The sequence below is a fragment of the Oncorhynchus kisutch genome, linkage group LG8, assembly GCF_002021735.2.
Source record: "Oncorhynchus kisutch isolate 150728-3 linkage group LG8, Okis_V2, whole genome shotgun sequence".
NCBI lineage: Eukaryota > Metazoa > Chordata > Actinopteri > Salmoniformes > Salmonidae > Oncorhynchus > Oncorhynchus kisutch.
In genome coordinates this window covers 44,506,517-44,521,988 of record NC_034181.2, presented here as the reverse complement: position 1 = coordinate 44,521,988, position 15,472 = coordinate 44,506,517, and the positions used below count along the sequence as shown (strand labels likewise).

The following is a 15,472-nucleotide window of genomic DNA, read 5'->3' as shown; positions in this document are numbered from 1 at the left end:
ATTGTTATATACACTGGATAAGTGTATCAAAATGTGTTTCTATTGTTACATACACTGGATAGGTGTATGAAAATGTGTTTCTATTGTTACATACACTGAATAGGTGTATCACAATTTGTTTCTATTGTTACATACACTGGATAGGTGTATCAAAATGTGTTTCTATTGTTACATACACTGGATAGGTGTATGAAAATATGTTTCTATTGTTACATACACTGGATAGGTGTATCAAAATGAAATGTGTTTCTATTGCTACATACACTGAATAGGTGTATCAAAATGTGTTTCTATTGTTACATACTCTTGATAGGTGTATCAAAATGTGTTTCTATTATTACATACACTGGATAGGTGTATCAAAGTGTGTTTCTATTGTTACATACACTGGATAGGTGTATAAAATGTGTTTCTATTGTTACATACACCAGATAGGTGTATTAAAATGTGTTTATATTGTTACATACACTGGATAGGTGTATCAAAGTGTGTTATATTGTTACATACACTGGATAGGTGTATCAAAATGTGTTTCTATTGTTACATACACTGGATAGGATTATCAAAATGTGTTTCTATTGTTACATACACTGGATAGGTGTATCAAAATGTGTTTCTATTGTTACATGTCCTGGATAGGTGTATCAAAATGAAATGTGTTTCTATTGCTACATACACTGAATACACATCTTTACAAATGTCAAACAGTGTCAAACTGAAATCTTCGTGCAAAAAATCTACAAAAGTGTTTTTATTGCTACATACACTGAATACACATCTTTACAAATGTCAAACAGTGTCAAACTGAAATCTTCGTGCAAAAGTGTTTTTATTGTTACATAGGTGTATTAAAATGTGTTTCTATTGTTACATACACTGGATATGTGTAACAAAATGTGTTTCTATTGTTACATACACTGGATAGGTGTATCAAAATGTGTTTCTATTGTTACATACACTGGATAGGTGTATCAAAATGTGTTTCTATTGTTACATACACTGGATAGGTGTATTAAATGTGTTTCTATTGTTACATACACTGGATAGGTGTATTAAATGTGTTTCTATTGTTATATACACTGGATAGGTGTATCAAAATCTGTTTCTATTGTTACATACACTAAAATGTGTTTCTATTGTTATATACACTGGATAAGTGTATCAAAATGTGTTTCTATTGTTACATACACTGGAAAGGTGTTTCTATTGTTACATACACTGAATAGGTGTATCACAATTTGTTTCTATTGTTACATACACTGGATAGGTGTATCAAAATGTGTTTCTATTGTTACATACACTGGATAGGTGTATTAAATGTGTTTCTATTGTTACATACACTGGATATGTGTATTAAATGTGTTTCTATTGTTATATACACTGGATAGGTGTATCAAAATCTGTTTCTATTGTTACATACACTAAAATGTGTTTCTATTGTTACATACACTGGATAGGTGTATCACAATTTATTTCTATTGTTACATACACTGGATAGGTGTATCAAAATGTGTTTCTATTGTTACATACACTGGATAGGTGTATCAAAATGTGTTTATATTGTTACATACACTGGATAGGTGTATTAAAGTGTGTTTCTATTGCTACATACACTGGATAGGTGTATTAAAATGTGTTTCTATTGTTACATACACTGGATAGGTGTATGAAAATATGTTTCTATTGTTACATACACTGGATAGGTGTATCAAAATGTGTTTATATTGCTACATACACTGGATAGGTGTATTAAAGTGTGTTTCTATTGCTACATACACTGGATACGTGTATCAAAATGTGTTTCTATTGTTACATACACTGGATAGGTGTATGAAAATGTGTTTCTATTGTTACATACACTGAATAGGTGTATCACAATTTGTTTCTATTGTTACATACACTGGATAGGTGTATCAAAATGTGTTTCTATTGTTACATACACTGGATAGGTGTATCAAAATGAAATGTGTTTCTATTGCTACATACACTGAATACACATCTTTACAAATGTCAAACAATGTCAAACTGAAATCTTCGTGCAAAAAATCTACAAAAGTGTTTTTATTGCTACATACACTGAATACACATCTTTACAAATGTCAAACAGTGTCAAACTGAAATCTTCGTGCAAAAAATCTACAAAAGTGTTTTTATTGTTACATATAGGTGTATTAAAATGTGTTTCTATTGTTACATACACTGGATAGGTGTATCAAAATGTGTTTCTATTGTTACATACACTGGATAGGTGTATTAAATGTGTTTCTATTGTTACATACACTGGATAGGTGTATTAAATGTGTTTCTATTGTTATATACACTGGATAGGTGTATCAAAATGTGTTTCTATTGTTACATACACTAAAATGTGTTTCTATTGTTATATACACTGGATAAGTGTATCAAAATGTGTTTCTATTGTTATATACACTGGATAAGTGTATCAAAATGTGTTTCTATTGTTACATACACTGGAAAGGTGTTTCTATTGTTACATACACTGAATAGGTGTATCACAATTTGTTTCTATTGTTACATACACTGGATAGGTGTATCAAAATGTGTTTCTATTGTTACATACACTGGATAGGTGTATTAAATGTGTTTCTATTGTTACATACACTGGATATGTGTATTAAATGTGTTTCTATTGTTATATACACTGGATAGGTGTATCAAAATCTGTTTCTATTGTTACATACACTGAAATGTGTTTCTATTGTTACATACACTGGATAGGTGTATCAAAATGTGTTTATATTGTTACATACACTGGATAGGTGTATTAAAGTGTGTTTCTATTGCTACATACACTGGATAGGTGTATTAAAATGTGTTTCTATTGTTACATACACTGGATAGGTGTATGAAAATATGTTTCTATTGTTACATACACTGAATAGGTGTATCACAATTTGTTTCTATTGTTACATACACTGGATAGGTGTATCAAAATGAAATGTGTTTATATTGCTACATACACTGAATAGGTGTATCAAAATGTGTTTATATTGTTACATACTCTTGATAGGTGTATCAAAATGTGTTTCAATTGTTACATACACTGGATAGGTGTATCAAAGTGTGTTTCTATTGTTACATACACTGGATAGGTGTTTCTATTGTTACATACACTGAATAGGTGTATCACAATTTGTTTCTATTGTTACATACACTGGATAGGTGTATCAAAATGTGTTTCTATTGTTACATACACTGGATAGGTGTATTAAATGTGTTTCTATTGTTACATACACTGGATATGTGTATTAAATGTGTTTCTATTGTTATATACACTGGATAGGTGTATCAAAATCTGTTTCTATTGTTACATACACTAAAATGTGTTTCTATTGTTACATACACTGGATAGGTGTATCACAATTTATTTCTATTGTTACATACACTGGATAGGTGTATTAAAGTGTGTTTCTATTGCTACATACACTGGATAGGTGTATTAAAATGTGTTTCTTATTGTTACATACACTGGATAGGTGTATTAAAGTGTGTTTCTATTGCTAGATACACTGGATAGGTGTATTAAAATGTGTTTCTATTGTTACATACACTGGATAGGTGTATGAAAATATGTTTCTATTGTTACATACACTGGATAGGTGTATCAAAATGAAATGTGTTTCTATTGCTACATACACTGAATACACATCTTTACAAATGTCAAACAGTGTCAAACTGAAATCTTCGTGCAAAAAATCTACAAAAGTGTTTTTATTGCTACATACACTGAATACACATCTTTACAAATGTCAAACAGTGTCAAACTGAAATCTTCGTGCAAAAGTGTTTTTATTGTTACATAGGTGTATTAAAATGTGTTTCTATTGTTACATACACTGGATATGTGTAACAAAATGTGTTTCTATTGTTACATACACTGGATAGGTGTATCAAAATGTGTTTCTATTGTTACATACACTGGATAGGTGTATCAAAATGTGTTTCTATTGTTACATACACTGGATAGGTGTATTAAATGTGTTTCTATTGTTACATACACTGGATAGGTGTATTAAATGTGTTTCTATTGTTATATACACTGGATAGGTGTATCAAAATCTGTTTCTATTGTTACATACACTAAAATGTGTTTCTATTGTTATATACACTGGATAAGTGTATCAAAATGTGTTTCTATTGTTACATACACTGGAAAGGTGTTTCTATTGTTACATACACTGAATAGGTGTATCACAATTTGTTTCTATTGTTACATACACTGGATAGGTGTATCAAAATGTGTTTCTATTGTTACATACACTGGATAGGTGTATTAAATGTGTTTCTATTGTTACATACACTGGATATGTGTATTAAATGTGTTTCTATTGTTATATACACTGGATAGGTGTATCAAAATCTGTTTCTATTGTTACATACACTGAAATGTGTTTCTATTGTTACATACACTGGATAGGTGTATCAAAATGTGTTTATATTGTTACATACACTGGATAGGTGTATTAAAGTGTGTTTCTATTGCTACATACACTGGATAGGTGTATTAAAATGTGTTTCTATTGTTACATACACTGGATAGGTGTATGAAAATATGTTTCTATTGTTACATACACTGAATAGGTGTATCACAATTTGTTTCTATTGTTACATACACTGGATAGGTGTATCAAAATGAAATGTGTTTATATTGCTACATACACTGAATAGGTGTATCAAAATGTGTTTATATTGTTACATACTCTTGATAGGTGTATCAAAATGTGTTTCAATTGTTACATACACTGGATAGGTGTATCAAAGTGTGTTTCTATTGTTACATACACTGGATAGGTGTATTAAATGTGTTTCTATTGTTATATACACTGCATAGGTGTATCAAAATCTGTTTCTATTGTTACATACACTAAAATGTGTTTATATTGTTATATACACTGGATAAGTGTATCAAAATGTGTTTCTATTGTTACATACACTGGATAGGTGTATGAAAATGTGTTTCTATTGTTACATACACTGAATAGGTGTATCACAATTTGTTTCTATTGTTACATACACTGGATAGGTGTATCAAAATGTGTTTCTATTGTTACATACATTGGATAGGTGTATCAAAATGTGTTTCTATTGCTACATACACTGGATAGGTGTATTAAAATGTGTTTCTATTGTTACATACACTGGATAGGTGTATGAAAATATGTTTCTATTGTTACATACACTGGATAGGTGTATCAAAATGAAATGTGTTTCTATTGCTACATACACTGAATAGGTGTATCAAAATGTGTTTCTATTGTTACATACTCTTGATAGGTGTATCAAAATGTGTTTCTATTATTACATACACTGGATAGGTGTATCAAAGTGTGTTTCTATTGTTACATACACTGGATAGGTGTATAAAATGTGTTTCTATTGTTACATACACCAGATAGGTGTATTAAAATGTGTTTATATTGTTACATACACTGGATAGGTGTATCAAAGTGTGTTATATTGTTACATACACTGGATAGGTGTATCAAAATGTGTTTCTATTGTTACATACACTGGATAGGATTATCAAAATGTGTTTCTATTGTTACATACACTGGATAGGTGTATCAAAATGTGTTTCTATTGTTACATGTCCTGGATAGGTGTATCAAAATGTGTTTCTATCGTTACATGTCCTGGATAGGTGTATCAAAATGTGTTTCTATTGTTACATACACTGGATAGGTGTATCAAAATGTGTTTTTATTGTCACATACACTGGGGGCGGCAGGTAGCCTAGTGGTTGGAGCGTTGGGCCAGTAACCAAAAGGTTGCTAGAACAAATGCCCGAGGTGACAAGGTCAAAATCTGTCGTTGTGCCCCTGAACAAGGCAGTTACCCCACTGTTCCTAGGCCGTCATTGTAAACAGGAATTTGTTCTTAACTGCCATGCCTAGTTAAATAAAGGTTAAATAATAAAATAAATAGGTGTATCGAAACATGTTTTTATTGTTACATACACTGGACAGGTGTATTAAAGTGTGTTTCTATTGTTACATACACTGGATAGGTGTATTAAAGTGTGTTTCTATTGTTACATACACTGGATAGGTGTATTAAAGTGTGTTTTTATTGTTACATACACTGGACAGGTGCATCAAAATGACATGTCATCCAATGAAAACAAGTTGTGACAAAGTGTTGATGCTTGATGTCTTCACACGAGGGAGCAGGAGAGACCGAGAGCCTGAGTCGTGTCACTTAGGCCTCTTCCATTAAGGTCACCTACTGACACACGCACACACACAAACTCACATATCTCTGTAGTATCTGGTGTCTCTCGTGTGGGTCATCCAGAATATTGACCGACAGGTCCGAGATGGACACTGCTGCAGCCCCAGTGAGTGTGACCAGCAGCACCAGCATGCCCTCGCCCTCCTCCAGCGGTACGTCCAACTTATGAGTGTGCTCTTTACTCAGCGGCGACAGGTCAACCGAACACCTGAAACACACACACGCTTTAATTACAGATATACAGATATATAGACTCTGACGTTGAGAGGAATAGAGGGGGATGACAGTGAGAAAGAGTGAGACAAGTGGTAGAAAGCAGGAGAAAGTGGGGAAGAGAAAGAGCGAGGTAATCACTGTGCTTTTACTGTCGTCTGCCAGTCATTTGGAAATATGGTTCATGGTTATGGCACAGGGTTGCTTTATCCAGTCCAATTCACCAAGAGACCGGGAGAGAGAGAGAGACCGAGGTTGAGAGAGAGAGAGAGGTTGAGAGAGAGAGAGGTTGAGAGGTTGAGAGAGAGAGGCTGAGACAGGGGAGATATATTTTAGTTTTCCAGTGAGCCAGTGGTGCAATGGGAGGCAGGCAGGCACACTGGTGCTGAATGTGTGTGCGTGTGTTAATGAATCTGTCAGTAGGTCCTGGACAGAGGGGTGACGTGGACATCAGTGGGCCTGGAACATGACTCAACCAGATGGGTATTTAAGGAGGGGGAAATAGTCAATTACAAGCAAGGACCTGTGGACACTAGCTCTCCAGGAAGAGGTATGGAGAATTGCAAAACGAGCTCCTCTCCTAGCTATTAGTCTCCTGTCTTAGTGGGAACTTGTCAAACACACATTCACGCACACACGCACATGTAGCAAGCGTGAGTCGGGCTAACGGTTTAACGAACTCAAAAGCAGTGTCACCCTCGGCCCAAGAGGGAATCTCACATCAAATACACACACACAGACACAGACACACACACAGCAGACCCTTAGCGCATTCTAACAAAGACAGGAGGGAGACGATTGGTGTTGTTGAAAAATGAACAAAAGAAAGTGTGTGTCAGTGCGTGTGTATAGGTGAGCTTGTGTGTGAGCTTGTGTGTGTGCATGGGAGAGGCCCACCTGCCCATGAAGTCATCCTTCTTGCCGGCGTCTTTGTCCCAGACGGTGATGTCGATGAAGCCCCCCTGCTCCTCATACAGATGGAAGTCAAACTGCTCTCTCCACTGGGGGTTCAAAGTCTTGGGTATCGTCTGCCGAGTGGAGCACACAAAAAGAGGGACATGTGCGCAATCAGAATGTTAACACCCCACAGTTTTAAATGTAACACGTTCTTAGAAATGATAGGTGACCATCGCAAATAGTGTTCATCGACTAACACAAACAAGAGTGTTGGGTCCCTAACACCATGGGTGTTGCAAATTCTGACGTACAAGAACACTTTATTGTAGCTGATGCTGTTACACTTTCTCAGTGTTAGGGAATTAACACCTGTGGTGTTACAGTAGCTTGTTTCTGGGGTGTTGTTTTAACACTGTAGGGTGTGAAGCCTTATTTGCATATTTATTTCCCAGGATGCCTTTTGAATGATTTTACCACCCCAGTACCACCCATGACTGTGTTTGCGTAGCGTCTAAAAATCCTCTGTCCTCGCGTTGCCACACTTACTACCGAACTGTTCCAAACTGCCCCTGGAAGTAACAGCACAATCAGCACAATAACTGTTTGTCAGGAGCTTCATGAAATGGGTTTCCTGGAGTGATGAATCACGCTTCACCATCTGGCAGTCTGACGGACTAATCTGGGTTTAGCAGATGCCAGGAGAACGCTACCTGCCACAATGCATAGCGCCAACTGTAAAGTTTGGTAGAGGAGGAATAAAGGTCTGGAGCTGTTTTTCATGGTTCGGGTTAGGCCCCTTCATTCCAGCGAATGGAAATCTTAACGCTACAGCATACAATGACATTCTAGATGATTCTGTGTTTCCAACTTTGTGGCAACAATCTGGGGAAGGCCCTTTCCTGTTTCAGCATGACAATTCCCCCGTGCACAAAGCGAGGTCCAGAAATGGTTACAGAAATGGTTTGTCAAGATCAGTGTGGAATAACTTGACTGGTCTGCACTGAGCCCTGACCTCAACCCCATTGAACACCTTTGGGATGAATTGGAATGCTGACTGAGAGCCAGTCCTTATCGCCCAACATCAGTGCCCAAACCTCACTAATGCTCTTGTGGCTGAATGGAAGCAAGTCCCCGCAGCAATGTTTCAACATCTAGTGGAAAGCCTTCCCAGAAGAGTGGAGGCTGTTATAGCAGCAAGGGGGGATCAACTCCATATTAATGCCCATGATTTTGGAATGAGATGTTTGACGAGTAGGTGTCCACATACGTTTGGTCATGTATTGTAATGCTAAAGTAACAATTGGCTAGGAAATGAGTTGGAAGTTCCAGTACGTGAGGGCTGGTGTAGGTACCTTGCTCTTGTATTTCTGATGGCCCAGTCTGAATTTGACGTAGGGGTCACTGAAGCCGTTGGCGTCCATAGGCTGGAGGTCGCGAGCCTCAATCAGACTGATGCTCACTATACCTCTCCACAGCTGAGCTTTCCTGTGGACATCTGACAACCGCATACTTGAATGCAGCTGCTGCGTACACCCACACACACCCACACACCCAGACACACACACACACACACAAGCATGCAAACAGAAACAGACAGTCAATCACAGTGTTCTATCTGTAGACACACAGCAATACATATGACAGACATGAAGACCATACAAAGAGATGGAGGCAAAGGAACACAGTCCAACACAGAAACATTGGAGACAACTTCTGGTTCAGAGCTTGTCCATTATGCTGTGGATCACTCCTGTACATTCTAATATAGATACTGTACCTGATCTGGGTTCAGATCCCACCCCTGACGCTTCTACTGTCCACTCTACAGGTTTATCTCTGTGTTTTCACCTGGACCTGTACTGATAAAGTGTCTCACAGTAGGAGTGCTGATCTAGGATCAGTTTAGCTTTTTAGATCATAAAGAATAAGACTATGGACAGGGGGTGGGGGCTAATTATAGATCAGCACTCTTACTCTGAGACACGTTATGAACACAGGCCCTGGTCTATGAGTCTTTGAGTGACAGCAGTAGAATATAATAAAACCCATTGAGCTGTACCACTGACAGCATGAATTCTGATTGATGCTCCTCCCCCCTCAGTTTAAAACCCATTTTCGAACCGTTTCCTAATCGCTTACAGGCTAATTTAACCTCGGCAGGAGTCACACATCTATTGCTTGCTTGTGCGGGAGGAGAAAAACCCCCCACAAAAATAAAGCCCGTCGGTACTTATTTGTCAAACAAACACATCTCTATGAGTTATCTAACTGTCTCCCTGACTCATTTGGAGGGGCCTCATTAGCATATCTTTTGTTTGGAGTGAATTTCATTAAACTGTGAACAAACCCTGGCGCACAAGCAGCAGCACTTTGATGTGGAGACGAGGCCTATTCATTTCCATTCTCCAGACATGAAACAATGAGAGCTGGGCTCTGTGTGATACTACCACCCAGACCCGCACTACTGTACAGTAAGTCCAGGGAACCTACTACACGATGTTGTCATGCTAATGGTGAAGGGTGCCGCTCTATGCTAGCTAACTCCTCTTCCGGGGGAAAAGCCTCATTGGGAGGCCGCGTTAATTATATTGTTGCTACATGTCGCTCATTATGTAAAAACCCATGGCCGATTTGGATTAGGAATGAACAGATTCAACACCCCACGCCCAAAGTAGAGCAGGGAAAATAAAATATGAGGGTAAGTGTTGGGTTGAAATCCCTTATTGAAAATAACAATCAACTTAGGAGCTGATATCGTCTAAAACGAAAGCCCTGTGTGATTGAACTCTTCGACGTATGCGATAATAAAGAGGCATGAGCTGGCTTTTCTGGACTTGAAGGGAAGCTGATTTCAACTATTTTAGTGTTATAATTATGCCACAGTGGTTCTTGCATTGTTTGCATGTATTGAGTCCAGCCCTATACTGGCTTGATTAAAGAGAAGAGGGTGTATAAATAACCGTGGTGGGAGGGAGGCAGACACACAGGAGAAGTAGGGCTTGGTGGGGAAGTGCAGCAGTTGGTTAGCACGGGAGATAATTCCCGAGTCACAGGCGGGATGGCCCAGTTTGGCGCTTCAAAGGGTTGGTTTGGGGGAAGCACAGCAGAATGGCCGCACCACTCCAACCAGAGACACACTCAAACTATGTTACTGTCTCTCAATATAAACTCAAACAAACTTTTACTCAGATGTACTCAACTGTACTCGACTACACACCTTCAGATCAAAAATGCTGCTCGCAGAAACATAGACAAATGTGGGAAGTAGACAAATGTGGGAACTCCTGAGGGCTTCTATGGTGCAGAGGTGACAAACAAGGTGACAAACAGGATACAGAACATGAATAGCCAATGGCTACAGATACAGACACATGTGCCACATGCATAGGCCAATGTAAGGGAGAAGCAGCCCCGGGACCAGCATTCCTTCTATAGTAAGGAAATAAAAGAGAGCAAAGACATGGATCATAGGTTAAGGGTCAATCTGCTAGGCATGATGGGAAATCAAAAGGATATTCACAGGGTGGATGTTCTCATGAGATAAAAGGGTCTCGTCTCAGACCTGGGAGATCTAGCTTGATAGCAAGTAAACCTCCAACACACAAAGACACATCTCTAAAACTATCCCTCCATCCAAAAGGTGCTCTCTCACTCTCTCTCATCACAAGTTCCATCTCTGAACCTCCTCTTTTCCCTTTTTTACTAAAGAAACATGTATACATTTTTTCTCAGGACTATCTACAATCTTCAAACTAAGACCATTAAGGGCCAAACATTTCTTGGCTTTAGTTTGGCCCTGAAGTTGAGCCTGGTGAGCCTATAGGAGGACAGACTCATTGTAATTGCTGGAATGGAATTAATGGAACAGAGTCAAACATGTGGTTTCCATATGTTTGATACCGTTCCATTTATTCCATTCTGGCCATTACAATGAGCCCCTCCTCCTATAGCTACTCCCACCAGCCTCCTCTGCTGGAAAGGCTGTTTTGACGTTGTTCCTTCCATTACAACTGTTGGATTTTCAAATCCAAACAGCTCTCTACCCCCCCCCCCCCCCCCCCCCCACAAAAAAATGATAATTTGAGGGAACCAGATCAATGTTTATGCTAAATTTTCGGAGCAAATATTGCACTAACAAACGTCCTCCTATCCAGATCAGTGAGTCACGGCGCTTCCTTGCTGGTTGTATCAGATAAACTAGCAAAACACTGGACTTGTTCCAATAGGGTCTTGGCAAACTGCTTTCAAGTGCCACACTCCATAACTTAACAATTATAACTTACAACCCTGATTAGTTACTATATAATATATAGTATCTATTTTTATATTTCAGGCACAAAGAATATGAAATCACGGTCTAAACATTCAACTAAAGTTTCAGTATTGATTCTTGCTGTAACCTTAAAGACTGGTGCCCAAATCACAATTTGAGGTTACTATGTTACCATGACTACATTTCCACACGATTCTATAGCTTCTGGTCAATATAAAGAGACAAAAAATTCAGTCAAAGTACAGAAGACCCCAAAAGTCCTTTTTATTTATTTTTACCGTTATTTAACTAAGGCAAGTCAGTCAAGAACAAATTTTTATTTTCAATGACAGCCTAGGAACAATGGGTTAACTGCCTTGTTCAAGAGCAGAACGCCAGATTTTTTGTTTACCTTGTACCTTGTTTACCTTGCGACTTCTTAGCTACAAGTCCAACGCTCTAACCACTAGGCTACCTGCCACCCCTAACCGCTAGGCTACCTGCCGACTAACAACAAGCATGTACTGTACATCCAGTATACCCACTACTCCTCACTGCTCCCAGTTCCACCTGTCTGTATAATGCAGCTTGAGGGAAATAAAACATGATGGAGTGGGAACTGATAAAGGGGACAGGGAGAGGGGCTGGGTCTCCACCTGAACCCAGGGCAGCAGAGGGTTTTGGGTGGGTAGAGTAGGTAGGTAGTTGGTATTAGAGGTAACATGCCATGTATTACCTTATTGGATCGTTTCCAGCTCCTTCTCAAAAGCATGGTCTGTAAATGAGACAAAGCAGTTATCGGACGCTGGAGAGCTTAGAGCTGCAGGGGATCAGAGGGCAGAGGTCAGCCCAGGAGGAGGCAGGGTGAGGAGGACGGTCACAGGCAGCCAAAATAAGCAACACATTCAGTAAGAAGCGCTGCCACTCACAACGGCCCATATATACTGTGCTGCACACACACAGGGGACAGGTATATATGTGTGCTAGCACGCACACACTGGCAGACAACACGCAAATACAGTCCCACATGACTCTCTAACCCTACCCTTGGCCCTAACCCTTCAATACCTGCAGATCTTAAGGGTATGTGTAGGTGTAACCCGTGTAGAGGAGGTCCTTCAACCATATTGCTTCCACCGTACAGATCCGAAAATATTGAAGGGTTGTTAGGGCCAAATGAATGGTTATGAAGTCATTTGGGACCGGCTAACACACTCCAGGATGTGTGTGTGTGTGTGTGTGTGTGTGTGTGTGTGTATCTGGGCATTCCTTTCTTAGACATTAGTAGTCATTATGTTAAGGTTATTTTCCTGTTTCTGATTACCACGTAGTACAGTATTTTATGAAATGTGAACATTATGAATGTGAATCGTCCGTCTAGTTTTGATTCTTGTTTCTCATGCCCTTGAATTCAAGATTTCATTTTGCCCAGTAGGTGGTGATAGAGGACAACATCCATACTGTGTAGTGTCGCTGTGACCTTGTGCTCCTTTTCACAGTTTGAGGGATCCAAAAGGATGCTTAATCCAAATACACTTTATATGTTGTGTCAAATGCGGATTCTGTGAATTATCGAACTAAATAAGGAGCACAATTAAGACATCAGATCAAACAGAATAAAACATTTCCCCCAAGAATCTCCTCTTGTTCTATATCAAACATGCAGGGGTCCAATTAACCAAACAAATAATTGAACATAAATAAATACTACTCTGAAACATTGAGCACGTCCACAGAGGGAAGGATGCACATCATTAGGAGCAATATTACCCAACACTCTTAGAAAATGGAACAGTTTTTTTTTTCTAAAAGCAAATTGTTTGTTGTGCGTGCTCAAATCTTTTTTCTCCAGTAGGTCTACTACACTGCAAATTAATTTCCACCAATTGAAAGATGGATGGTATACAGTTCAGCAGCTCATAGACTATCTATCACTGGCTCGATGATGTATTACGGCACCGTGCCATTGGCTGGGGAGACATTTCCTCTGAGCCAAATTGAAGTGAGAATGAAAAATGATTTTACCATTTTTATGTCTGTGTGTCCAGTATGAAGGAAGATAGAGGTAGCTTCTCAAGCCAGTGCTAACTAGCGTTAGAGCAATGGCTAAAGGTTTATGTTCTAGCACGCTAGCAGATACCCATAGACTTCCAGCCATTGCGCTAACGCTAGTTAGCATTGGCTTGAGAAACTACCTCTAACTTCCTTCACACTGGACCGAGGAACTTGAAGCTGTCGACCCACTCCACTACAGCCCGATCAATGTGGACATTTCCTGTAGTCCACGATTAGATCCTTTGTCTTGCTGACGCTAAGGGAGAGGTTGTTATCCTAGCACCACACTGCCAGGTCACTGACCTCCTCCCTATATACTGTCTCATCGTCGTCAGTGATCAGGCCAACCACTATCGTGTGAAAAATGAATGATGGTGTTTGAGTCGTGAACGGCCATGCTGTCGTGGGTGAACAGAGAGTACAAGGAAGAGACTAAGCACGCACCCCTGTGGGGCCCCCGATGTTAATGGTCCAGTGTGGCGGATATATTGTTGCCTACCTTCACCACCCGGGGCGGCACCTCAGGAAGTTCAAGATCCAGTTGCAAGAAGGAGGTGTTCAGTCCCAGGGTCCTGAGCTTTCGTGATAAGCTTGAAGGGCACTATGGTGTTGGGATATGTACGTACGGTCACTGTGGGGGCGATGTCATCGGATCACTTATTAATGAAGCCGGAGACTGATGTGGTAAACTCCTCAATGTTATCGGATCAATCCGGGAACACATTCCAGTCTGTGCTAGCGAAACAGTCGTGTAGCTTAGCATCCGCTTCATTGGACCACTTCGTATTGAACACGTCACTGGTACTTCCCGTTTGAGTTTTTACTGGTAAGCAGGAATCAGGAGGATAGAGTTATGGTCAGATTTGCCAAACGGATGGAGAGCTTTGCATTGTGTTTCTGTGTGTGGAGTAAAGGTGATGTAGAGTTTTTTTCCGCCTCTAGTTGCACAGGTAACATGCTGGTAAAAATGAGGCGAGACAGATTTCAGTTTCTCCGCATTAAAATCACAGGCAAATAGGAGCGCTGCCTCTGGATGTGCATGGTCTTGTTTGCTTATGGCCCTATACAGGTCGTTGAGAGTGGTATTGTGCCAGTATCGTTTTTTTGGAGGTAAATAGACATTTGATGAAAACTCTCTCGGTAAATATTATGGTCTGCAGCTCATCCTGAGGTATTCTAACTCAGGCGAGAAAAACCTAGAGACTTCCTTTACATTCGAGCACCAGCTGTGGCTAACAAAGAGACACACACCGCCCCCTTAACCTTACCTGCCGTTTTGGTCTTGACGATGCACAGAAAAAATAGATGTATGTACAGATGTACAGTACCAGTCAAAGGTTTGGACACACCTACTCATTCCAGGGTTTTTCTTGATTTTTACTCTTGTTTTAATTGCAGAATAACAGTGAAGATAACATACCTATGAAATAACACATATGGAATCATGTAGAAAGTGTTAAACAAATCAAAATATATTTTATATTTGAGATTCTTCAAAGTAGCCACCCTTTGCCTTAATGACATTCTCTCAACCAGCTTCATGAGGTAGTCACCTGGAATGTATTTTAACGAGGCACAGGTGTGCCTCGTTAAAAGGTAATATGTGGAGTTTCTTTCTTTCTTAATACGTTTAAGGCAATCAGTTGTGTTGTGACAAGGTAGGGGTGGTATACAGAAGATAGCCCTATTTGGTAAAAGACCAAGTCCATATTATGGCAAGAACAGTTTAAGTAAGCAAAAAGAAACGACAGTCCATCATTAGTTTAAGACATGGTCAGTCAATGCGGAACATTTCAAGAAATC

The 15,472-nt window shown here is 39.2% G+C and overlaps 1 protein-coding gene across 7 annotated transcripts in view; it reads right to left on the bottom strand.

The window, feature by feature from the left end:
- Nucleotides 1-15,472, bottom strand: part of LOC109895623 (multiple C2 and transmembrane domain-containing protein 1) — a 212,987-nt gene that overhangs the window by 87,793 nt on the left and 109,722 nt on the right. For 3 of the 7 annotated variants that reach the window (XM_031830424.1, XM_020489477.2, XM_031830422.1), the window contains exons 6-9: nucleotides 12,351-12,389; nucleotides 8,715-8,885; nucleotides 7,363-7,493; nucleotides 6,274-6,460 (exon numbers count right to left, since the gene is read on the bottom strand). In XM_031830424.1, coding sequence (XP_031686284.1) covers nucleotides 6,274-6,460; nucleotides 7,363-7,493; nucleotides 8,715-8,885; nucleotides 12,351-12,389 — 528 coding nt within the window. The remainder of the gene's footprint in view (nucleotides 1-6,273; nucleotides 6,461-7,362; nucleotides 7,494-8,714; nucleotides 8,886-12,350; nucleotides 12,390-15,472) is intronic. The other 4 variants (XM_031830418.1, XM_031830423.1, XM_031830420.1 and 1 more) reach the window with 3 other exon arrangements.